The 27,334-nt window shown below is 39.2% G+C and overlaps 1 protein-coding gene across 1 annotated transcript in view; it reads right to left on the bottom strand.

The window, feature by feature from the left end:
* Positions 1-27,334, bottom strand: part of APPBP2 (amyloid beta precursor protein binding protein 2) — an 84,597-nt gene that overhangs the window by 22,377 nt on the left and 34,886 nt on the right. Inside the window, exons 4-5 of the mRNA XM_031011304.3 lie at positions 13,653-13,776; positions 759-927 (exon numbers count right to left, since the gene is read on the bottom strand). Coding sequence (XP_030867164.1) covers positions 759-927; positions 13,653-13,776 — 293 coding nt within the window. The remainder of the gene's footprint in view (positions 1-758; positions 928-13,652; positions 13,777-27,334) is intronic.

Here is a 27,334-nt window from a genome sequence, read left to right as displayed (position 1 = left end):
CATGAATAAGGCACAGTATAAACCCCTAAATCCAAATGTAGAAGGAAAATAACTGTCAGGCTGGGCATGGTGGCTCATGCCTGTAATCCCAGCACTTCAGGAGGCCAAGGTAGAGGATCACTTGAGCCCAGGAGTTTGAGTCGAGCGTGGGTGACAAAGCAAGATCCTGTCTCAAAAACTACAACACGAGGCCCATCCAAACAATTTAGGCAAACATTTGGTTAAATTAAAAGAAAAACAACAAAAGAAAGGGCTCTAAATTACACATGTATATATTTCAAATTAACCTCACAAACACTCCTTTTGCCTGATTTTTTATTCTTTTGAGACAGGGTCTCACTCTGTCACTCAGGCTGGAGTACAGTGGTATAAATATGGCTCACTACACCCTCAACCTACTGGGCTCAAAGGATCCTCCTGCCTCAGCCTCCCATGTAGTTGTGACCACCACAGGCGTGAGCTACACATGCGGCTAATTTTCTATAGAGGCAGGGTCTCACTTTGTTGCCCAGGCTGGCCCCAAACTCCTGGGCTCAAGTGATCCTCTACCTTGGCCTCCTAAAGTTCTGGGATTACAGGCATGAGCCACAGTGCTCAGCTTGTCTGATTTTGAATTTTCCATTACAAATGTGTACTGCCTTATATAAACCTAATATGTAAAAGAGATCTGTAAAAAAAATAAGAGAAGACTATTTGATTTACCCTCTGTTTTTATAGGTACTTATTGGTCACAGTGAAATGTACCTTAAAACACTTACCTCATCATAGTGACTTTTTGCAAATAGGAGTGCACACAGTTCTCCATAGAGTGCAGCTTTATTTGCTTGCTGGCCATGTTTTGATAGTTTATCCATATATGTCTGAGCTAATTTAAATGTTTCTTCACCCAAATGATATTTGCAGTTTCCATTTCGCACATGAAGCAACCTATAAAACACCAATAACATTGCTCTATTTTGGATATTTCCAGCTTGGTAGACCTGATGACCTCTTACCAATCACCTGAATGACTTAAGGTAATTAAATGCAATTACAAGGCAGCATTGAAAATAAGTGTGTGGCCCAAATTGGAGTTGACCTCATGCCCATAAAGAAGTACATGCTCTTTCCTGAAAGCGTCCCATAATTAATCTCATCAATTGTTGATTCCTTATCTTCTCTAAATATTTTATATATTTTATGTACTCAGCATGTACTGCATCTAAAAAAATGACATTTACTCTTTTTGTTCCAAATCCACAAGTAATATAGCTTCAGTATAAGAAACTTGGAAAATAATGAAGAAAATAAAATTGACATAAAATATCTTCTTTTCTTATTTTTAGTATAGTCTAACACTTGATCAGTTACCACTTATTTCACGATGCTTCATAATGTTCATTTTTTCCAATAAGATAAATTTACCGAAAATAGCAGTAGTGTCAACTATTTCTTTTAAAATCTTTATCCTCTATAGTAGAAATACAGAGTTCTTTAAACAAATTAACTGTACAACTATGCTGACTATTTAATGATATGCCAAAATAGCACAATGCTTTAGATCAGACTGGTCTAGATAGCAACAGACTGTGTATCTATATAGACTGTACAAGATAGGCAAATAGTGTTAGGACTGGACAAATATTTATTTATTTATTTATTAAATGCTAGCTAGAACATTATGCTCATGTATCAAGCCAATACAACTTTCTGAAAATGCTCAGACTGAGAAGGAATAAAGGTATAAAAGCTATTTAGAAGAAAACCAAGGATGGAGAGGTTAGGAAGTGTTCCTCAGGAGCATCAAATCAACAGATACATAAAATTTATTTTTTCTATCTATACCACAATTATTAACAGATTAGTAACTCATAATGAGAAAAATTCAGACAATCTTTTAATCTCTATCATTCCTCTGTATAGTCAGGGAAACAGATTAACTTCAAAAGAACCAGGACTAATCAATAAAGTGATGACTACTATACAATGCCAGTGTGTATCCTCCCAACACGTACCATACAATTATCTGCATAATCTATTACCATAAGCAGCTTATGTTCTAGTGGTGAGAAGGGTATTAGCATGGGCAAAGATAAAATACGTAAGACTTTCATTTAAGGATAAATGCCACAAAGATGATAAAAAAGTAGGGTAATATGATCAAAAGATTCTGAAAGGAGGTATTTAGGGTAGACAGGGAAGAATCCTCCTGAGGTAGTAACATTTAAGTTGACACCTAAATGATGACACTGTAGCCAGCCAAGTGAAGATCTGGTGGGGAAGCATGTTCCAAAACAGAAGGAACAGCAAAACAGAAGGAATAGCCCCTGAGAAGGGATGGGGGGAAATCCTGCCACAGTCAAAGGAACAGAAAGAAGGCCAATTCATCTAGACTACAGTGAATAAAAGATTATGTAAAGAGAAATGAAAAGGGAGAGATAAGCAAGATTTTATAGCACCTTGCGGGCCGTGGAAAGGAGTTTTGTTTGCAACAGTAAGGGAGGTGATTTGACTTATGCACTATCTAATATAATTTCCTGAGATGTTAGAAATGTTCTATACTTGTGCTGCTCAATTTGGTAGCCACTAGCCACAGTGGCTACTGAGTATTAGAAATGTGCCTAGTGTGACTGAGGCACATTTTACTTTTAATTAATTTAAACTTAATAATCACATATGGTTAATGGCTACCATATGGGACAATGCAACTCTATCAAGAATGCTCTGGCTACACTGTGGCTATAGCAAAGCCAAGAGGGGACGCAAAGCAACCAAGGCAGAAGATACTGTAACAGTCCAGAAAAAAAAGTCCTTGAGAAAAAAAGGATTAGTATTTGAAACACAGATTTGATAGCCAAATGGTTGAAAGAGAAAAAAATGAGAAACCCATAGGTTGAAAATTTAGAGAATAAAAAGAACAGTGCTTACTTCTCATTTCCACAATGCTAAGAATTTCCTTTCCAAAGACCTTCACTGTAAGTATTCTCCTGAAATAACAATCTGTGGAAATTATTTAGTAATTGGCACATGATGAAGTAACAAAATAAACACTGTATGCCAGAAAGGCACAGCTTGATATTTTCTCCAGTCCCTGCTGAATGTCTATTTAAACAAAAGGGCAAATTAAACATATGGAGACTCTTTAGGTTCTGTGTGTCCATCTGGGCTGACACTAAGCAGTATATTGAATCCAAGGAACTTGTGGTCCAACTTATTATGGTCTAATTTTATCCCAACCTTCTGCCTAAGGAAAAAGCAGGTTCTCAAAATGTGGCACTACCATGTAAACACAGTATTTTACTTTCATAATAACATAAAATTATGTCTACCTGATCAACACCTACTGTCAAGAACAATTACTATTTGATTGAACTATTCATTGTTTAAAATGAAAAATATACAAATGTGTAAGTCATTAGTTTACTAATATATTTACCATAAGACTGAACATGAGTAGTTAGACCCTCATTAGCCAGACATGACAAAAGTAAAATACACTGAAAGTGAACCTAAAGGAAAAGAATTTCTCTCCTTCTTGTAAGTGTCTTTTTCTTAGAACTAGTTTATCCCAGCACTTTGGGAGGCCGAGGTAGGCGGATCACGATGTCAGGAGATCGAGACCATCCTGGCCAACACGATCCCCGTCTCTACTAAAAATACAAAAAAAAATTAGCTGGGCATGGTGGTGCGTGCCTGTAGTTCCAGCTACTTGGGAGGCTGAGGCAGGAGAATCGCTTGAACCCGGGAGACAGAGACTGCAGTGAGTCGAGATCACACCACTGCACTCCAGACTGGCAACAGAGCACGACTCCATCTCAAAAAAAAAAATAAAAAATTGGAAATAAATGATAGCTTGAAAGGGGAGAGCTGCATAATGAAAATAAAGACTGGTATGGGTTTAATAATTTTACTATGGTGAAATATATATAAAACTTTGCCATATGAGCTATTTTTAAGTATACAATTCAGTGGCATTAATTATATTAACTATGTCATGCAACCATCAATACTATCCACTTCCAAAACTTTTTCATCACCCCAGAGAAAAATTCTGTAAGCATTAAGCAATAGCTTCACCTTCTGCCTTACCCCTAAGTCCCTAGTAACCTTTAATCTGCTTTCTGTCTCTATGAATTTGCCTATTCTACATATTTCATGTAAGTGGAACCAAACAATATTTGTCCTTTTGTGTCTAACTTATTTCACTCAGGATAAAATTTTCAAGGTTCATCCATGTTGTAGCATGTACCAAAACTGGCTGAATCATTGTATGTGTATATATGTAAATGCAAAATTTTGTGTATCTATTTATCTACTGATGGATACTTGGATTGTTTTTATCTTTTGACTTGTGAAAAATTCTGCTATAAACACTAGCACACAAATATCTTTCGATTCCTTGCTTTCAATGCTTTTAGGCATATACCTTGGAGTGAAATTGCTGAGTCATACAGTAATTCTATGTTTAGCTTTTTGACAAACTGCCAAACTGTACTCCACAGCAGCTGCACCATTTTACATTCCCAGCAACAGTGCACAAAGTTTCCAATTTCTTTTTTTTTTTCAAATGCTCTCTCAGCAGAATCACTTGATTTCTTCTCATCCTTGCCAACAGTTATTTTCTTTTTTTTAAATTGTACCCATCTTGGTAGGAATAAAGTGGTAGCTCATTATGTTTGATTTCCACTTCCCTAATGCCAAATGACACTATCTTTTCATGTGCTTACTGGTCTTTTATGTATCTTCCTTGGGAAAATGTCTATTCAAGTCCTTTGTCCATTTTTTATTTTTAATTTTATGGGACAGAGTCTCACTCTGTCACCCAGGCTGGAGTGCAGTTGCATGATCAAGGTCACTACAGCCATGATCTCCTGGGCTTAAGTGATCCTCCCACCTCAGCCTCCTACATCGCTGAGACGACAGGCCAGTGCCACCACACCTGGCTGATTTTTAAAAAAATTATTTTAATAGAGACAAGGTCTTGCTATTTTGCTCAGGCTGGTCTCAAACTCTTGAGCTCAAGAAATCCTTCTGCCTCAGCCTCCCAAAGTGCTGGGATTACAGGTGTGAGCCACCATGCCCAGCCTGCTCTTTATTAATTAATTAATTAAATTTTTAACAGAGTTTCGCTCTTGTTGCTTAGGCTGGAGTGCAGTGGCACAATCTTGGCTCACTGCAACCTCTGCCTCCTGGGTTCAAGGGATTCTCCTGCCTCAGCCTCCAGAGTAGCTGGGATTACAGGCGCCTGCCACCATACCCAGCTAATTTTCCTATTTTTAGTAGAGATGGGTTTCACCATGTTGGCCAGACTGGATTTTTTTTTTTTTTTGAGATGGGGTCTTGCTCTGTTGCCCAGGCTGGAGTGCAGTGGCACGATCTCAGCTCACTGCAACCTCTGCCTCCTGGGTTCAAGCGATTCTCCTGCCTCAGCCTCCTGAGTAGCTGGGATTACAGGTGTGCACCACCACGCCTGGCTAATTTTTGTATTTTTTTTTTCAGTAGAGACAGAGTTTTATCATGTTGGCCAGACTGGTCTCAAACTCCTGACCTCAGATGATCTCTCTGCCTCAAACTCCCAAACTGCTTGGATTACAGGTGTGAGCCACAGGGCCCGGCCTCATTTTTAAATTCTGTTGTTTGTACTTGTAGTTCTTGATATATTCTGGATACTAGAAACTTAATTGACATGTGATTTGCAAATATTTTCTCCCATTCCATAGGTTGTCTTTTTATTTTCTTGATGTTTTTGATTTACAAAAGTTTTTATTTTGATTAAGTCCAACAAATCTATAGTTTTACTTCTTCCTTTCCAATACTGATGATTTTTATTTTTCTTGTCGAATTTCTTCTGCTAAAGCTTCCAGTACAATGTTGAATACCACTAGTGAAAGCAGGCAACTATGTCTTGTTCCTGATCCTATGGGGGAAGCTTCTAGTCTTTCACTGTAGAGTATGATGTTATTGTGAGTTTTTCATAAATACTCTTTATCATATTGAGGAAGTTCCTTTCTATTCCTAGCTTTGTGAATTTTTTTTTTAATCATGAAAAGGTGTTAGATTTTGCTAAATGTCTTTTCTGTGTCAACTGAGATAACTGGGTTTTTTTTTTTTTCCCTTCATCCTATTAACATGGTGTATCACACTGATGTTCTTATGTTGAACCACCCTTGCATTCCTGGGATAAATCTCACTTTGTCATAGTGTAAAATCCTTTTAATATTCTATTAGATTTCATTTGCTAGTATTTTGTTGAGGATTTTTTCATCCATATTCATAAGAGATACTCGTCTGAAATTGTCTTTTTTGTGATGTCATTTTTGGTCTTTGGTATCAGGGTAACGTTAACCTTTTAAAATGAGTTAGGGGCTGGGCGCAGTGGCTCATGCCTGTAATCCTAGAACTGTGGGAGGCCAAGGTGGGCAGGTCATCTGAGGTCAGGAGTTCGAGACCAGCCTGGCCAACATGGCAAAATCTCGTCTCTACTAAAAATACAAAAACTAGCCAGGTGTGGTGGTGGGAGCCTGTAATCCCAGCTACTTGGGTGGCTGAGGCAGGAGAATCGCTTGAACCTGGGAGGCGGAAGTTGCAGTGAGCCAAGATCGTGCCACTACACTCCAGCCTGGGCAAAAGAGTAAGACTCTGTCTCATAAAATAAAGCAAATAAAATGAAAATGGAAATAAAAACAAAAACAAAAACAAAACAAAACAAGTTAGGAAGTGTTCCTTCCTCTGCAATTTCCTGGAAGAGTTTGAGAAGAACTAGTGCTAATTCTTTAAATGTTTGATAGAATTCACTAGTGAAGTCTTCAGTCCTGGACTTTGTTGGAAGGTTTTTGATTATGGATTTAATTTATTTACTTGTTATAGGTCTCGTAAGATTTTCTATTTCTTCTTGGGGCATTTAGGTAAATTGTCCATTTCTAAAAAATTTGTCCATTTTATTTATGTTATCTAATTCGCTGGTGTTCAACTGTTCATAGGATTCACCTTAAATCCTTTTCATTTGTGGAAGGTTGGTAGTAATGTTCCAAGTCCCATTTCTGATTTTAGTTATTTGAGTCTTCTGTCTTTTTCTCTTTGTTAGTCTGGTATGGTTTTAATTTCAAGTCAGGGAAGACATCAGTGTGAGAGTGTTTCTTCTGCTAGAGAACGTGGAATCTGCACCTGACACCTCAAACCATGGCAGCAATCTTACAAGCACTGGAGAGCTAGCCAAAGAAATGACTGGTACACAAAGAATTAGCAGACAGATTGAAAGAATCTAGTTCCTTAATAACCTCTATATATTCAGAATTAACCTACCCTGGAGGCCTGAACATTGTACTGATTATCTTTTTATCAAAGTTTTTGTACTTTTAAGGTACACTGCTTATGCAGGTGGCTCCTATCTTATTTGCTACACATAGGTTTATGACATTTTTGTGAATTATACATTCTATTATCAATATCCCTTTTGTATTAACTAATGACTTTTATCCTGAATTCTTCCTTATTGTTAGTATTATTGTTTTGGGGTGTTTCCTTTTTATGATACAGCACTAGTTTTAATTTTTTAACCCTCTTGGTAACTGCCATCTTTAGGTAGGAGAATTGAGCCCATTTACATGTATTGTGATGATAATTATATTTGGTCTAACCTTTTCATCTTATTTTTCACTTATCATAATCAGTTTGTTCCTCTATTCACTTTGCTTATATCTAGCTTGGTCAAGTTTCAAATCATTCTCACCCATATTCACACCACCCTAGTTTGGAAGTTCTATCACACTTTTCTATTACACAAGGCATCAAATGCCCATCTCTAGCACTGATAATGTTTAAACTAAATAATGATGCCCTTTCCTACTCTACCCACTAAGATGAGAACTCTGTAACACTTTTACTCGTCCATTCTCCCAAATGCATATTTTAAAAATATGCTATATGTCTATTAAAAAACAGCCTGAATGTAAGATGAACCTCCATTTTCCATCTAAAAATATTTTTGCCAACTCATATATATCAAGTTTTAGGGATATATGTGATAACATTAAAACACTTATAATTTATATTTAAGGCCAGGTGTGGTGGTCATGCCTGTAAGCCCAGTACTTTGGGAGGCCAAGGCAGGAGGATCACTTGAGCCCAGGAGTTTGAGACCAGCCTGGGCAACATACTGAGGTCCCTTTTCTATTAAAAACAAAAAGAATAAAAATTTATAACATTTAAATCTTTCCTTATACCAATATATTTAAAATCTAAATTAAATTTTCAAAAATCGCTTTTCCTCTTCACAATTTACAAAACTTTATCCAAATTATTCACATGTACCTTAAACATTTAGCTTCATCATCACAATAGTTATTTGAGTCATCTGACAGTTTTTATTTTATCTTTTAAATAAATCCTTCTTTGGAATGACAGCTTTTTAGAGTAAAACATTTTCACTTGTTTGAAAACCAGTACTTCTGAATCTCTGTATGATGTCATCAGAAATTTAATCCAAAGCTACCAGTAACCATCTGCAAAGCATTAGGACTGCTGGGCTTTTCAATTTCTCCTATGGCAAGCAGATATCCAGGATCTCCAGAACTGAATTACTCCATCACTTTTCAAAGTAATCTTTAAAAAGCCAGTTAATAAAATTATCCAACTCTTACAACTATAAGGTCATGACCTCCAGAATAATTCTAAATCTGTTAAATTTCATTTTTAAAAAATTTTTTTTTTTTGAGACAGAGTTTTGCTCGTCGCCCAGGTTGGAGTGCAATGGTGCAATCTTGACTCACTGCAACCTCCACCTCCCAGGTTCAAGCGATTCTCCTTCCTCAGCCTCCCGAAGTAGCTGGGATCACAGGCACCCACCACCATGCCCAGTTAATTTTTTTGTATTTTTAGTAGAGACAGGGTTTCACCATGTTGGCCAGGCTGGTCTTGAACTGCTGACCTTAGGTGACCCACCCACCCTGGCCTATCAAAGTGCTGGGATTACAGGTGCTGAGCCACCCCGCCCAGCCTCATAACTTATTTAGAAAGAAAATTTCACTAGGTGGTCTCTATAAAGCTTCCTGACATCAGCACTAACTGAAATTTCAGCTTAACATTTCTTTCCTAAATACTACTTTGTTGTTCAAAATACAGGTTGAGTATCCTTATTTGAAATGTTTGGGACCAATCATGTTTCAGATTTCAAATTTTTGGATTAGGAACACTAAACCTGTAATAGGTTTGACATGGTAAATTTTTGTTTTTTGTTATTTCCAAAATTTCCTTTTCATCTCTGGTTTGAAAAGAATCCTCATTTAAGGCCTATTACAAATTCTCAATTTGTTCTTCATTCTCTTCCTACTCCATTTACATGTGAGACATATATTACAATATTCATTACCTACCACTGTTTTTATACTGTCTTCCCCTACCTTGGGATTTGTTATTATTAATTTAAGAACTTAAATAAAAGTTTAAAATTTTTAGTTTAAAATAAAATAGAGGCCAGTTGCAGTGGCTCACGTCTGTAATCCCAGCACTTTGGGGGGCCAGGGCAGGCAGATCACGAGGTCAGATCGACACCATCCAGGCTAACATGGTGAAACCCCATCTCTACTAAAAATACAAAAAAATTAGCTGGGCATGGTGGCAGGCGCCTATAGTCCCAGCTACTCAGGAGGCTGAGGCAGAAAAATCATTTAAACCTGGGAGGCGGAGCTTGCAGTGAGCCGTGATCGCGCCACTGCACTCCAGCCTGGGCGACAGAGACTCCATCTCAAAAAAAACAAAAAACAAAAAACACGACTCAGACATGACATGACATGACATGACATGACATGACATGACATAACATGATAGTTTCATTATATTGCCCAGGCAGGTCTCATACTCCTTGGCTCAAACGATCCTCCTGCCTTGGCCTCCCAAAGTGCTGGGATTACAGGCATGAGGTACCATGCCTTGCTGGAACTTATATTTGGTTACAGAAGTTCCTCGATTATTTCCCTCAGATACGGTACATGGAGATATACTGGGTCTTCATGTATTTGAAAATTACTTCTTTGGCCCTTCAAACTGGTGAGGTACAGTATTTTCTCTCAGTAACTAAGATACTGCTACTTTCTTCTAGCTTCTAATTTCTATTTATCTTTGGATTTCAGGAAATTCAGCTGCCCAGGGTTCTCTTTCAATCCACATTCAACTCTTTATACACACACACACACACACACACACACACACATACACGCTCCCCAACCCCACCCCACTGTCCAGTAGTTCAAGAAGTTCTTTTTATTATTTAAAAAAAACCCACCAAAGGAATACATGTCAATGGTTTAAAAACATAATAAATAGTAGAAGAGGATTTAAAATAAAAAGTAAGTTTGTTCTGCCCAACTCTCACAAGCCCAAAAGCAATCTCTGTTCCCTTATCTGGAGGTTCTAGAGAATTCCTGACCTTAAACAAACCATGCTCACATGGACTGATTAGCTCCAAAGAAAAAACTGAAAAGGGGGTTGCGGGTGTGATTTTAAGTTTGTCATCCCCCAAAAACAAGCCAATTCGGTAATTGTGGTTATTTCTGAGCAGCAGGGTTATAGACAACAATTTTCTTCCTCATAGCTTTCTGCATTTTCTGGATGTGTTTGGCCAGACATGTATAAGCAAGAAAAACAAAGCCATTAAGTAGAAAATGAATAAATGGAAATAGGCAGTCTCCAAAGAATACAAAAGGACTGAAAAATGGTACCAGTTTTAACTACTTTCTATTAAGAAAGGCTAGGAAGGTTCTCTGACCTTTGTTGTATAATGTTTTGATGTTAGCCCCATATTAGAAATTGGCTTTATGACATTAAATTGAAAAATATACTTTTATTCTTGCATCAGGCTCAAAGCCCCTGGGATTGGCCAAAGCATTTGATTAGTATCTGTTGTGCAAAACACTTCTTTTCTAATTCAATTAAACACATGGTCAATTAATACCCCAAATTTCTCTCTGCCTTAAAAAAAGGCTAAGTCATAAAATTTTAATAATCTTTTCAAATAATACTAAGTAGATGAAAAAAATTACTTATTATAAATAAATTATATTAAATACACCTGTAATGGCCAAGAATTTGGCAAGGTTAGTTGAATAGAGGCAAATTTTATTGTGAAATTTCAAATTCATAAAGATATAAGGTCTTGGTATACAGGCAGTGAGCTGGCATTATAAATGGCTTTGTTCCTTGGTCCAGACAATATTCTAGTTTCACATGTGCTTGCTAAAAAGACAGCTAGTTCTGAATTGTTAATTATCTATTGTTTTTAATTTATTTTAAAAATTTTTATAGAAATGAGGTCTTGCTGGTCTCCAATTCCTAAGCTCAAGCAATCCTCAAATCTTGGCCTCCCAAAGTGCTAGGATTACAGTCGTGAGCCACTGCACCCAGCCAGTTATCTACCCAATATTCCTCATGTTTTCTTCCTTAATGTAGACCCATGAGTTCATTCATGCACAATTAAAAATGTTTTGCTCCTCAGACTATACTTATTACACAGATTAGAAGTTGTGTAGAATGTGTCCCAGTTTCCAGTTTAAAAGACAAGTAATCCAAGATATAGGGTTAGACTTCTGGGAAAGCAATTTTTTTCTGATTTAAAAGAGTCAGCTGGCATGCACTTTTTGACCTCCCCTCTTCTTACTGCCTATTAACACTTGCAGCCATAATGATGTGAGCTACTTGCTACAGATGACAAACTAGGAAGGAGAGAAGGAGACTGACTTGTCTTGTGAGAAAACTAAAACTTTTGGTAAGGCTAAAGCCAAATTTATACAGGAACCTTAAAATCAGAAGAAACATAGGTATTTGGGTGAAATAAATCTGAATATGTGAATAAAAAAAATAAAGCACATACAAAAAAGAAAATGTTTTATCTTTTGGTCAAGATTGCCATAGTGAATAATCTATGATAAAAATCATACAAAATCCCCTTTCTGTTCCAAATTAACCAGTTTATGTACATAGCAATATATAACTAACCTCCCAAATCCTATATGGGATAGTGTAGTCTCCTATTCCTAAAAATATAAAATAGGCAGAAGAGGGGGAAAAAAACGAGAGATTATTTTTATGAGTACTATAAATTATAGGGCTAAATACTAATCCTTTTAGAGTTTCTGCACACAAATATTCCTATAATTTATCATACACTTCCAAAGTATATGTGGGAAATTATCACCTTCTAAAATATTATTTATAATTAAGTTTGCATATTACAAAATTAACTTCAGGATTGAATGTCTGTCTGACATAGATAAGCCTTGTATAAAAAAGGTCAATGACAGCCTCAAAAGACTGAAATCCAACTGGCCAAAAAAAAAAAAAAAAATAGAGTTTTACTCAATTTTAGCTTAAAGCAACAATAATCTGGCTGGGTGTAGAGGCTCATGCCTGTAATCCCAGCACTTTGGGAGGCCCAGGCAGAGGATTGCTTGAGCCCAGGAGTTGGAGACCAGATTGGGCGATACAGCAAAACACCATTTCTAATAAAAATAAAGTAAAAAATATATTTAAAAAAAAAACCCAAAACAAAAATACAATGGTTTTATAGGAGAATATTCTAGCTTTGAAGGGGTTCAGATTCAATTAACTCATCTAAAAAATACCTAGGAAATATGAACCTTAATTCCATAAAAATAGAAGACTGTAAATTCAATAAATTGATTGGACTTTAGTTAACTTAGGATAAATAATTTCTGCTGTTTAATTTTTTGACTTTATTTTAATTTTCCTTTAGTTTTATATAAAAAAAATACTTTTAAGAAATGCCAAATCAAATTGGGGGACAAAGAGAAAACCTGTATGAAAATAGCTAAAGGTAAATGTAACATGTGCAGAAAAAAATAAGGACAATAAAGCAGAGTTACTTCTAGATTTGCTTGACTTTAAGGAAATCTGTAAAAAAGTAATAAATGTATACTCAAAGAAAAGTTATTCATAAGTAAAGCACTAATCTTGTTATGCACAATTATGGAAATGTAAACAAAGCAGGGGGTACAAAAGTAACACCAAAGAAAAAGTACATTTCTGGAGTTTCCCAGCATCCAGTGTCTACCACAGTTCCTAGTACACAAGCATTCAATAAATATTTGTTGAATGAATAAACAAACAAGCTCTATGACAAAGCAAAAAGATATGTAAGAAACACATTCTGGTACAGGCACGGTGGCTCATGCCTGTAATCCCAGCACTTTGGGATCCACCAAGGCGGGTGGATCACCTGAAGTCAGGAGTTCGAGACCAGCCTGACCAACATGGCAAAACCCCATCTCTTCTAAAAATACAAATAATTGGCGCATGCCTGTAATCCCAGCTACTTGGGAGGCTGAGACAGGAGAATCACTTGAACCCAGGAGGTGGAGGTTGCAGTGAGCCAAGACTGCGCCACTGCACTCCAGCCTGGGTGACAGAGCGAGACTCTGTTTCAAAATAAAAAATAAAAAAAGAAACACATTCTGGTTCATAATACTCAAATCTAACCTAACCTGTCCATAGCAGATTAACTGTATTTTAGAGATGAGAGGATGCCAGACTAGTGAAACTATGACATACAAATATCATCTCAGAGATTTACTCAAATGTTGGCATATACTTATAAGAGCTAAAACTATAAAAGCCACTAAATACCATTATAGCACGTAATTACAGGATATGTTCCAACTTACCTCACACAACATTCTACTGCACGAAACCAATGAAGCATCTCATCGTGTAGAGTACACAACTGAAGGCAGGACAGAAAAACTTTCTCAGCATCACTGTACCAGCCTGCATCTGAAAGAAAGCCACCTAAAAAAATAAGAAACACCAATTTTAGAAAACTTGATAAATAGCCTGCAAGATAAAATGACATGCTGACAGTGAATATTACCTAAATTAAAAAAAAAACCATGATAGTAAAATCTTGTGTTTAGCATACAACACAGGTATGAACTGTGAGATTTTTATATAAAGGTTTTGAACTACGGGAAGGAGGGTTAAGGCTAAGACCTTGAATAAGGAGTCAAAAGTTTGAACCTTCTAAGAATACTCCATGGCCTAAGAGTTGTTATTTTCCAGCTAATGAGCTAACTAAATTATTTTACTATTTTCATCTTGGAGTGTACATGTAACTTTAGCATCTCCCAATACACAATCCCAAAGAAGATAAATCTGAATATACTTAATCTTAGTATAGCAGCACATAACGGAGGATATACAGATAAAAAAAGACTGTGATCCTTAATCGATTATCTTATTATTATTTTTTTAAACAAGAAATTACTGTCCTGGGCAATATTTCCTCAGCATATTATCTTTTTGAGGATTCTGCCTCCTAAATATGACTAACATTTAATACACTGTTACTACACCATGTAAAACACTTTGTATTGTGGTAACTACATAACTACACAACTACACGAACTCACTATTTAAATTTCACAACACACCTTCGACTTAAATAACTGCCCCAACGTAACAGATGAAAACACTTGAGTCACAGAAAAACCAAAGCTTATAATCCAGTAAGTGAAAAGATTCAGATGCACACAATGTGACTTCAGAGGCTAAGTCTGTAGTCCCTATACTGCAACAGTTATTAAGGAATAATTTCTTAGTGCTATTCAGGATTAGTTACAATAACCAGAAAACACAAAGTAACATACCATCATGGTATGTTCTAAAACACATTTTTTTGCACACTAAAAAATCTCTGAAATTATCTGAGACCAGCCTGGGCAATATGGCAAAATCCTGTCTCTACAAAAGATACAAAAGTAAGCCGGATGTGGTGGCAAGTGCCTGTAGTCCCAGCTACTCAGGAGGCTGGGGTGGGAGAATGGCTTGAGCCTGGGAGGCAGAGGCTGCAGTGAGCGGAGATCACACCACTGCCCTCCAGCCTGGGCAACAGAGCCAGCCAGACCGTGTCTCAAACAACAACAACAACAACAAAACTCTGAAATTAGAGTACGTCATAAAAGTAATGGTATATTACAATAAGTGGCTTTTTCTTGGCACACAAAAAATATGGTGTCTTAATAGTATTAATGTATGAGTCGACAAAATATTATATTTTGCTTAGACTCATGTTTTATATTTAATTAAAACTACATGTAATTAAGCATTTTTTTTAATTGGAGACAACTGTGCTTTAAAACTTTCTAGCTTCCTCACCAAGTTGAGCAGAATGAGATTATTCATATTCATACTAAGCAATATTCTACTTATCATCCCAACATATTGTATATTGTGCTGGTTATTAGAATACTGTCTCTCAGCTTCAAACCCATACTACTAGAGTCTGTTTGAGGATGCTGAGCAAGGACTCTGCAAATCACATTTCTCCTTTGCTAGCTGGCTCCCTGTTTGGCTCAGCGAATAGGAGGCACTGGAGAAATGGGCTGCATGACTGGAAGAGCAAAGGACACTCTCCTTCCTGTATCTGTCAGTGAGGTTCCTGCTGACAAAAACACCCCAGGGTTTGCTTCTTTACTTTGGTGGTAGTTCATTCCATTAAATAATAGTCAATACCAGCTGCAGTTTTCCAATGCTTGCAAAACCAGTTTCACAGCACTCCATCAAACATCAGCAATAGCCATCCAGGTTGCTCCTCCTAGAGGTCTAGATCCTAGACCCACGGGCCCTCTTTTCAGACCTCTGAGGCACCAGTAACAGCCTAGCAGTATCCCAGCTTCATGGGGCAAACCCCTCCAACTCCTAATTTTTAATAATTCCAATCTCTTTCCTTGGTTCCCCAAGCCATAGGTATAGTAGCTGATTCTCACAGCTGCTTTGTCCATAATACCCTACTGTTCCCTTTTTGCCTCTTTAGTTCTCTAGTATCTGGTTAAAAATGATTTGTATTAGGCCAGGTACAGTGGCTCATGCCTGTAATTCCAGCACTTTTGGAGGCCAAGGTGGAAGGATCCCTTGAGGCCAAGAGTTCAAGACCAGCCTGGGTAACACAGTGAGACCCTGTCTCCTAAATAAATAAATAATTTTTTATGCTGATAATTGATTTTATAGCCTAGTGAAATGAACTATTCAGATATAACATCTATTTCATCCACATCTTGTTGAGAAGGAGAAAATTTATACAATGTACTTAATTTTATTTGGTTCTTAGTTTGACAATCCCTAAAAATTTAGGTTTATTCTAGAGCATGATAAAGTCAAAACTTGTAATATTGACCCTAGAATTCACCTAAACTCAAGGAAAATACTACAATAGAGCTGGGCTTCAGCTAAGTCAAATCCAGAACCAAATTTATTTTCTCTGTTCAAAACAAATGAGATCCTTGTTTTCAAAAGAAGTTAGGAAAAGAAGACAACAGCACAACTGTGGCAGCTGTCACAGCTTCTTACAATAACCATTTGTGCTTGAAAATGAAGTGGACATTTGCTGTTATTAGAAGTATCAATCCAGTAACCACAGGATAGGTTACTATTTCTTTTTTTAGAGACAGAGTTTGCTCTTGTTGCCCAGGCTAGAGTGCAATAGCGTGATCTCGGCTCACCGCAACCTCCACCTCCTGGGTTCAAGCGATTCTCCTACCTCAGCCTCCTGAGTAGCTGAGATTACAGGCATGTGCCACCACGCCCAGCTAATTCTGTATTTTTAGTAGAGACGGGTTTCTCCATGTTGGTCAGGCTGGTCTCAAACTTCTAACCTCAGGAGATCCGCCCGCCTCAGCCTCCCAAAGTGCTGGGATTACAGGTGTGAGCCACCGCGTCCGGCCGGGTTACTACTTCAATTAAAAACTTAATTTTAAGAAATGTGTTCCTTGACTATAAGCATCAAATTAAATATTTGTAAACAAGAAATAAATGAATCCAAACCATTTTAAAAACATATTCCTGTTAAGAAATGTTTAATTTTCCCTTTGAATAGCCTCAACCCAATAAAGATGTGGCCTGTCAGAAAAGGGCTTGAATGGTCAGGGTGATAGTCCTACTTAGTAATGCAGTCCTTTCTAAAAGACAATTCTTTTTTATTTTTTAGGATTAAAAATTTATTATTATTATACTTTAAGTTCTAGGGTACATGTGCACAACGTGCAGGTTACATGTGCCATGTTGGTTTGCTGCACCCATCAACTCGTCATTTACATTAGGTATTTCTCCTAACGCTATCCCTCCCCCAGACCCCCACCCCACAACAGGCCCCGGTGTGTGACGTTCCCTGCCCTGTGTCCAAGTGTTCTCATTGTTCAATTCCCACCTATGAGTGAGAACATGTGGTGTTTGGTTTTCTGTCCTTGTGACAGTTTGCTCAGAATGATGGTTTCCAGCTTCATCCATGTCCCTACAAAGGACATGAACTCATCCTGTTTTCTGGCTGCATAGTATTCTATGGTGTATATGCACCACATTTTCTTAATCCAGTCTATCATTGATGGACATTTGGGTTGGTTCCATGTCTTTGCTATTGTGAAGTGCCATAATAAACATACATGTGCATGTGTCTTTATAGTAGCATGATTTATAATCCTTTGGGTATATACCCAGTAATGGGATTGCAGGGTCAAATAGTATTTCTAGTTCTAGATCCTTGAGGAATCGCCACACTGTCTTCCACAATAGTTGAACTAGTTTACACTCCCACCAACAGTGTAAAAGTGTTCCTATTTCTCCACATCTTCTCCAGCACCTGTTGTTTCCTGATTTTTTAATGATCACCATTCTAACTGGTGTGAGATGGTATCTCACTGTGGTTTTGATTTGCATTTCTCTGATGACCAGTGATGATGAGTATTTTTTCATGTGTCTGTTGGCTGCATAAATGTCTTCTTTTGAGAAGTGTCTGCTCGTGTCCTTTGCCTACTTTTTGATGGGGTTGTTTGATTTTTTTCTTGTAAATTCGTTTAAGTTCTTTGTAGATTCTGGATATCAGCCCATTGTCAGATAGGTAGATTGCAAAAATTTTCTCCATTCTGTAGGTCGCCTGTTCACTCTGATGGCAGTTTCTTTTTTTTTTTTTTTAAGATGGAGACTTGCTCTGTCGCCCAGGCTGGAGTGCAGTAGCACAATCTCGGCTCACTGCAAGCTCTGCCTCCTGGGTTCATGCCATTCTCCTGCCTGAGCCTCCCAAATAGCTGGGACTATAGGCGCCCACCACCACACCTGGCTATTTTTTTGTATTTTTAGTAGAGACAGGGTTTCACCATGTTAGCCAGGATGGTCTCGATCTCCTGACCTCGTGATCCGCTCGCCTCGGCCTCCCAAAGTGCTAGGATTACAGGCGTGAGCCACCGCACCTAGCCGATGGTAGTTTCTTTTGCTGTGCAGAAGCTCTTTAGTTTAATTAGATCCCATTTGTCAATTCTGGCTTTTGTTGCCATTGCTTTTCGTGTTTTAGACATGAAGTCCTTGCCCGTGCCTATGTCCTGAATGGTATTGCCCAGGTTTTCTTCTACGGTTTTTATGGTTTTAGGTCTAACATTTAAGTCTTTAATCCATCTTGAATTAATTTTTGTATAAGGTGTAAGGAAGGGATCCAGTTTCAGCTTTCTACCTACGGCTAGCCAGTTTTCCCAGCACCATTTATTAAATAGGGAATCCTTTCCCCATTTCTTGTTTTTGTCAGGTTTGTCAAAGATCAGATGGTTGTAGATGTGTGGTATTATTTCTGAGGGCTGTGTTCTGTTCCATTGGTCTGTATCTGTTTTGGTACCAGTACCACGCTGTTTTGGTTACTGCAGCCTTGTAGTATAGTTTGAAGTCAGGTAGCGTGATGCCTCCAGCTTTGTTCTTTTGGCTTAGGATTGGCTTGGCAATGCGGGCTCTTTTTTGGTTCCATATGAACTTTAAAGTAGTTTTTTCCAATTCTGTGAAGAAAGTCATTGGTAGCTTCATGGGGATGGCATTGAATCTATAAATTACCTTGCGCAGTACAGCCATTTTCATGATATTGATTCTTCCTATTCATGAGCATGGAATGTTCTTCCATTTGTTTGTGTCCTCTTTTATTTCATTGAGCAGTGGTTTGTAGTTCTCCTTGAAGAGGTCCTTCACATCCCTTGTAGGTTGGATTCCTAGGTATTTTATTCTCTCTGAAGCAACTGTGAATGGGAGTTCACTCATAATTTGGCTGTTTATGTGTTATTGGTGTATAAGAATGCTTGTGATTTTTGCACTTTGATTTTGTATCCTGAGACTTTGAGGAAGTTGCTTATCAGCTTAAGCAGATTTTGGGCTGAGATGATGGGGTTTTCTAAATATACAATCATGTCATCTGCAAACAGGGACAATTTGACTTCCTCTCTTCCTATCTGAATACCCTTTATTTCTTTCCCTTGCCTGACTGCCCTGGCCAGAACTTCCACTATGTTGAATAGGAGTGATGAGAGAAAGACAGAAAACTGTCTTGTGCCAGTTTTCAAAGGGAATGCTTCCAGTTTTTGCCCGTTCAGTATGATACTGGCTGTGGGTCTGTCTTAAACGGCTCTTTAATTTTGAGTTACATTCCATAAATACCTAATTTATTGAGAGTTGAATTTTGTCAAAGGCCTTTCCTGCCTCTATTGAGATAATCATGTGGTTTTTGTCTTTGGTTCTGTTTATGTTATGGATTACGTTTATTGATTTGCGTATGTTGAACCAGCCTTGCATCCCAGGGATGAAGCCAACTTGATCTTGGTGGATAAGCTTTTTGATGTGCTGCTGGATTCAGTTTGCAGGTATTTTATTGAGGATTTTTGCATCGATGTTCATCAGGGATATTGGTCTAAAATTCTCTTTTTTTGTTGTGTCTCTGCCAGGCTTTGGTATCAGGACGATGCTGGCCTCATAAAATGAGTTAGGGAGAGTTCCCTCTCTATTGATTGGAAAAGTTTCAGAAGGAATGGTACCAGCTCCTCTTTGTAGCTCTGGTAGAATTCGGCTGTGAATCAGTCTGGTCCTGGACTTCTTTTGGTTGGTAGGCTATTAATTATTGCCTCAATTTCAGAGCCTGTTATTGGTCTATTCAGAGATTCAACTTCTTTCTGGTTTAGTCTTGACAGGGTGTATGTGTCCGGGCATTTATCCATTTCTTTTAGATTTTCTAGTTTATTTGCTTAGAGGTGTTTATAGTATTCGCTGATGGTAGTTTGTATTTCTGTAGGATCGGTGGTGATATCCCCTTTATCATTTTTTATTGCATCTATTTGATTCTTCTTTTCTTCTTTATTAGTCTTGCTAGTGGTCTATCAATTTTGTTGATCTTTTCAAAAACCCAGCTCCTGGATTCATTGATTTTTTTGAAGGGTTTTTTGTGTCTCTATCTCCTTCAGTTCTGCTCTGATCTTAGTTATTTCTTGCCTTCTGCTAGCTTTTGAACTTGTTTGCTCTTGCTTCTCTAGCTCTTTTAATTGTGATGGTAGGGTGTGAATTGTACATCTTTCCTGCTTTCTCTTGTGGGCTATTAGTGCTATAAATTTCCCTCTACACACAGCTTTAAATGTGTCCCAGAGATTCTGGTTCGTTGTGTCTTTGTTCTCATTGGTTTCAAAGACATCTTTATTTCTGCCTTCGTTACTTACCCAGTAGTCATTCAGGAGCAGGCTGTTCAGTTTCCACGTAGTTGTGTGGTTTTGAGCGACTTTCTTAATCCTGAGTTCTAATTTGACTGCACTGTGGTCTGAGAGACAGTTTGTTGTGATTTCTGTTCTTTTACATTTGCCAAGGAGTGCTTTACTTTCAACTATGTGGTCAATTTTGGAATAAGTACGACGTGGTGCTGAGAAGAATATATTCTGTTGATTTGGGGTGGAGAGTTCTGTAGATGTCTATTAGGTCTGCTTGGTGCAGAACTGAGTTCAAATCCTGGATATCCTTGTTAACCTTCTGTCTCATTGATCTGTCTAATATTGACAGTGGGGTGTTAAAGTCTCCCATTATTATTGTGTGGGAGTCTAAGTCTCTTTGTAGGTCTCTAAGGACTTGCCTTATGAATCTGAGTGCTCCTGTATTGGGTGCATATATATTTAGGATAGTTAGCTCTTCTTGTCGAATTGATCCCTTTACCATTATGGGATGGCTTTGTCTCTTTTGATCTTTGTTGGTTTAAAGTCTGTTTTATCAGAGAGTAGGATTGCAACCCCTGCTTTTTTTTGCTTTCCACTTGCTTGGTAGATCTTTCTCCATCCCTTTATTTTGAGCCTATGTGTGTCTCTGCATGTGAGATGGGTCTCCTAAATACAGCACACTGATGGGTTTTGCGTCTTTATCCAGTTTGCCAGTCTGTGTCTTTTAATTGGGGCATTTAGCCCATTTATATTTAAGGTTAATATTGTTATGTGTGAATTTGATCCTGTCATTATGATGTTAGCTAGTTATTTTGGCCATTAGTTGATGCAGTTTCTTCCGAGCATCGATGGTCTTTACAATTTTGCATGTTTTTGCAGTGGCTGGTACCAGTTGTTCCTTTCCATCTTTAGTGCTTCCTTCAGAAGCTCTTGTAAGGCAGGCCTGGTGGTGACAAAATCTCTCAGCATTTGCTTATCTGTAAAGGATTTTATTTCTCCTTCACTTATGAAGCTTAGTTTGGCTGGATATGAAATTCTGGGTTGAAAATTCTTTTCTTTAAGAATGTTGAATATTGGCCCCCACTCTCTTCTGGCTTGTAGAGTTTCTGCTGAGAGATCCATGGTTAGGCTGATGGGGTTCCCTTTGTGGGTAACCTGACGTTTCTTTCTGGCTGCCCTTAACATTTTTTCCTTCATTTTGATCTTGGGGAATCTGACAATTGTGTGTCTTGGGGTTGCTCTTCTCAAGGAATTATCTTTGTGGTGTTCTCTGTATTTCCTGAATTTGAATGTTGGCCTGCCTTGCTAGGTTGGGGAAGTTCTCCTGGATAATATCCTGAAGAGTGTTTTCCAGCTTGGTTCCATTCTCCCCGTCACTTTCAGGTACACCAATCAAACATAGATTTGGTATTTTCACACAGTCCTGTATTTCTTGGAGGCTTTGTTTGTTTCTTTTTACTCTCTTTTCTCTAAACTTCTCTTCTCACTTCATTAATTTATTCTTCAATCACTGATACCCTTTCTTCCACTAGATTGAATCGGCTACTGAAGAATGTGCCTGTGTCATGTAGTTCTCACGCCATGGTTTTCAGCTCCATCAGGTCATTTAAGGTCTTCTCTACACTGTTTATTCTAGTTAGCCATTTGTCTAATCTTTTTTCAAGGTTTTTAGCTTCCTTGCGATGGGTTCGAACATCCTCCTTTAGCTCAGGAAGTCTGTTATTACCAACCTTCTGAAGCCTACTTCTGTCAACTTGTCAAAGACATTCTCCATCTGGCTTTGTTCCGTTGCTGGCGAGGAGCTGCAATCCTTTGGAGGAGAAAAGGCACTCTGGTTTTTAGAATTTTCAGCTTTTCTGCTCTGGTTTCTCCCCATCTTTGTGGTTTTATCTGCCTTTGGTCTTTGATGATGGTGACCTACAGGTGGGGTTTTGGTGTGGATGTCCTTTTTGTTTATGTCGATGCTATTCCTTTCTGTTTGTTAGTTTTCCTTGTAACAGTCAGGTCCCTCAGCTGCAGTCTGTTGGGAGTTTGCAGGAGGTCCACTCCAGACCTTACTTGCCTGGGTATCACCAGCGAAAGCTGCAGAACAGCAAATATTGCAGAACAGCAAATATTGCTGCCTGATCCTTCCTCTGGAAGCTTCGTCTCAGAGGGGCACCTGGCTGTATGAGGTGTCAGTCAGCCCCTACTGGGAGGTGTCTCACAGTTAGGCTACACGGGGGTCAGGGACCCACTTGAGGAGGCAGTCTGTCTGTTCTCAGAGCTCAAACTCCGTGCTGGGAGAACCACTGCTCTCTTCAGAGCTGTCAGACAGGGATGTTTAAGTCTGCAGAAGTTTCTGCTGCCTTTTGTTCAGCTATGCCCTGACCCCAGAGGTCAAAAAATATTATTTATATTAAATTCTGTCTCTATAACATGGATGGACTTTGAAAGTATTATGGTAAATAAAACAAGCCAGTCACAAAGACCATGTATTTCAAGAGTACACTTATATAAAATGTCCAGAACAGGCAAATCTATAGAGACAGAAAGTGGATGATGTTTGCCTGGTGTTGGAGAGAAATGGGAGTGACTGCTAATGGGTACTGTTTTCTTTTTGGGGAGGAAATAGTGTTCTAAAACTTTTTGTGGTGATGTCTGCAAAACTCTTCTGGTACGACTTTTTTCTCTTGGGTAATTTTAGGATTAAGACTGATAACTATGAGTTTGCCAGGACTTGGTTCTCTCTCCAAGGTATCTAGTTGGGTCATTATAATGGCCAGATTGGCATAAGTAGATGTGGAGATGACAGAGGACCTCAATGAACACTAGTCTTCCTTTCATCTTCTTTCATACTAAATTTCTCTCACACACACATTTTTACATGATGATACAGAACTAAAGGGATATCATCCTTAACATTAGTCAAGATCACAAGTTTTTAGAGACTTTCTTTGGACAATTCTTTGTCGCTACTGACATTTCCATAAGACTATTTAAAAAATAAATGCTGGCCAGGCACGGTGGCTCATGCCTGTAATCCCAGCACTTTGGGAGACTGAGCTGGGTGGATCACGAAGTCAGGAGTTCGAGACCAGCCTGCCCAACATAGTGAAACCTCATCACTACTAAAAATACAAAAAATTAGCTGGGTATGGTGGCAGGTGCCTATAATCCCAGCTACTCGGGAGGCTGAGGCAGGAGAATGGCTTGAACCCGGGAGGCGGAGGTTGCAGTGAGCTGAGATCACGCTATTGCACTCCAGCCTGGGCAACAGTACAAGACTCCGTCTCAAATAAAAAAAAAGAAATACTGAGGGTCCTTTTCAAAAAAATATGCTCTGAAGTCCCTTCAGCAACCTGTCTTTGGCTACTACAAAGAATTATTCTAAGATTAAACAGGCCAGGCACGGTGCCTCATGCCTGTAATCCCAGCACTTTGGGAGGCTGAGGCGGACAGATCACCTGAGGTTAGCAATTTGAGACCAGCCTGGCCAACATGATAAAACACCATCTCTACTAAAAACACAAAAATTAGATGAGTGTGGTAGCGCATGCCTGTAGTCCCAGCTACCTGTGAGGCTGAGGCAGCAGAATCACTTGAACCCAGGAGGCGGAGGCTGCAGTGAGCTGAGATCGTGCCACTGCACTCCAGTCTGGGCGACAGAGTGGGACCATGTCTCAAAAAAAAAAAAAAAAAAAAAAAGATTAAAAATGACTGTTAAAAGTTGTTGGGAAGGATGTATACGCACGTGTGTACACTTTAAGACAGAAAACACATACATGGCACATGCACACGGTAATGAGAGAAGTTAAAAACAAAAGTAGGGCTGGGTGCAGTGGCTCACACCTATAATCCCAGCACTTTTGGTGGCAGAGGTGGGTGGACCACTTGACGTCAGGAGTTTGAGACCAGTCTGGCCAACATGGTGAAACCCCGTCTCTACTAAAAATACAAAAATTAGTTGGGTGTGGTGGCACACACCTGTAATCTCCGCTACTTGGGAGGCTGAGGAAGGAGAATAGCTTGAACACAAGAGGCGGAAGTTGCAGTGAGCAAAAATCATGCCACTGCACTCCAGCCTGGGTGATAGAGACTCCAACTCAGAAAACAAAACAAAACAAAACAAAACAAAACAAAAACCCCCAAACAAAAATAGTTTGTGGTGATCAAATAGTACTGTATCTTGATAGTGATGGTGGTTGTACGACTCTACATGGAATCCACCGCACAGACACATATACAAACAAATGAGTGCACGTAAAAACTGGTGAAAACTAAGTAAGGCCAGTAGTCTAGTTAATGGTATAACACCAGTGTCAATTTTTTTGGTTTTGATATTGCCCTACAGTTATATAATATGTGACCACTGGGGGAAGCTGGAGGAGTGGTTCAAAGAACTCTGGGTACTCTTTTGCAACTTCCTATGAATCTACAGTCACTTCAAAAAAAGTTTGTTTAATAGAGAAAAAAGAGCCAAGTGCAGTGGCTCATGCCTATAATTCCAGTAGTTTGGGAGGAATGCTTGAGCCCAGGAGTTCAAGACCAGCCTGGGCAACATAGCAAGACCTTGTCTCAACAAAAATAAAAATTAGCTGTGTATGTTGACACATGCCTGTTGTCCTAGCTACTCGGGAAGCTGAAGCAGGAAGACGGCTTGAGCCCAAGTTTGAAGTTACAGTGAGCTATGATTGTTGATATGCTTTGGCTCTGTGTCCCCACACAAATCTCATCTTGAATTGTAGCTCCCATAATTCCCACGTTATGGGAGGGACCTGGTGGGAGATAACTGAATCATGGGGGCAGTCTCCCCAATACTGTTCCTGTGGTAGTAAGTCTCACGAGATCTGATGGTTTTATAAGGGGTTTCCCCTTTCATTTGGCTCATTCTGTTTTGCCTGCCACCATATAAGATGTGCCTTTTACCTTCCACCATGATTGTGAGGCCTCCCCAGCCACGTGGAACTATCAGTCCATTAAACCTCATTTTCCTTTATAAATTATCCAGTCTCAGGTATGTCTTTAACAGCAGCATGAAAATGAACTAACAAAGTAAACTGGTGCCAGTAGAGTGGGGAGCTGCTATAAAGATACCTGAAAATGTGGAAGCAACTTTCGAACTGGGTAACAGGCAAAGTTTGGAACAGTTTGGAGGGCTCAGAAGAAGACAGAAAAATGTGGGAAAAGTTTGGAACTTCCTAGAGACTTGTTGAATGGCTTTGATCAAAATGCTGATAATGATATGGACAGTGAAATCCAGGCTGAGGTGGTCTCAGATGGAGATGAGGAACTTGTTGGAAACTGGAGTAAAGGTGACTCTTGCTATGTTTTAGCCAAGAGACTGGTGACATTTTGTCCCTGCCTCAGAGATGTGTGGAACCTTTAACTTGAGGGAGATGATTTAGGGTATCTGGCAGAAGAAATTTCCAAGCAACAAAGCATTTAAGAGATGACTGGAGTGCTGTTAAAAGCATTGTCTCATTTATTTTTATTTTTTTATTTTTATTTTTTTGAGATGAAGTTTTGCTTTGTCACCCAGGCTGGAGTGCAGTGGGGTGATCTCAGCAGTGCAGTGAGGCGATTTCAACTCACTGCAACCTCTGCTTTCCAGGTTCAAGTGATTCTCCGGCCTCAGCCTCCCGAGTAGCTGGGATTACAGGCACCCGCCAACAGGCCCAGCTAGTTTTTGTATTTTTAGTAGAGATAGGGTTTCACCATGTTGGCCAGGCTGGTCTCAAACTCCTGATATCAAGCAATCCACCCACCTTGGCCTCCCAAAGTGCTGGGACTAGAGGTGTGAGCTACCGCACCCAGTCAGCATTCAGTTTTAAAAGGAAAACAGAGCATAAAAGTTTGGAAAATTTGCAGCCTCAGGATGCGATAGAAAAGAAAAACTCATTTTGTGAGAAGAACTGCAAGCTGGCAGCAGAAATTTGCATGAGTAACGAGCAGCCAAACGTTAATCTCCAAGACAATGGAGAAAATGTCTCCAGGACATTTCAGAGAACTTTGTGGCAGCCCCTCCTATCACAGGCCCAGAGGCCTAGGAGGAAAAAATGGTTTGCGAGCAGGGCCCCCCTGCTGTGTGCAGACTAGGGACTTGGACCCCTGTGTCCCAGCTGCTCTACTCATAGCTAAAAGGGACCAACATACAGCTTAGACCATAGCTTCCAAGGGGGCAAATCCCAAGCCTTAGCAGCTCCCACGTGGTGTTGAGCCTGTGAGTGCCCAGAAGTCAAGAATTGAGGTTTGGGAACCTCTGCCTAGACTTCAGAATGTATGGGAACACCTGCATGTCCAGGCAGAAGTTTGCTGCAGGGTGAGGTCCTCGTGAAAAACCTCTGCTAGGGCAGTGTGGAAGGGAAATATTGGGTTGAAGCCCTTACACAGAGTCCCCACTGGGGCACTGCCTAGTGGAGCTATGAGAAGAGGGCCACTGTGCTCCAGACCACAGAATGGCAGATCCACCGAAAGCTTGCACCGTGTGCCTGAAAAAACCACAGACACTCGACGCCAGTCCGTGAAAGCAGCTGGGAGGGAGGCTGTACCCTTCAAAGCCACAGGGGCGGAGCTGCCCAAGCCCATGGGAACCCACCTCTTGCATCAGCATGACCTGGATGCGAGACATGGAGTCAGAAAAGATCATTTTGGAGCTTTATGATTTGACTGCTCCACTGGATTCCAGACTTGCATGGGGCCTTTAGTTCCTTCATTTTGGCCAATTTCTTCCATTTGGAATGGTTGTATTTATCCAATGCATGTACCCCCACTGTATCTAGGAAATAACTAACTTGCTTTTGATTTTACAGGCTCACAGGCAGAAGAGACTTGCCTTGTCTCAGATGAGACTTTGGACTGTGGACCTTTTGAGTTAATGC

Source organism: Gorilla gorilla, chromosome 4 (genome assembly GCF_029281585.2).
Source record: "Gorilla gorilla gorilla isolate KB3781 chromosome 4, NHGRI_mGorGor1-v2.1_pri, whole genome shotgun sequence".
NCBI lineage: Eukaryota > Metazoa > Chordata > Mammalia > Primates > Hominidae > Gorilla > Gorilla gorilla.
Note: the sequence above shows the minus strand (reverse complement) of the source record. Positions and strands in the feature narration are given on the sequence as shown.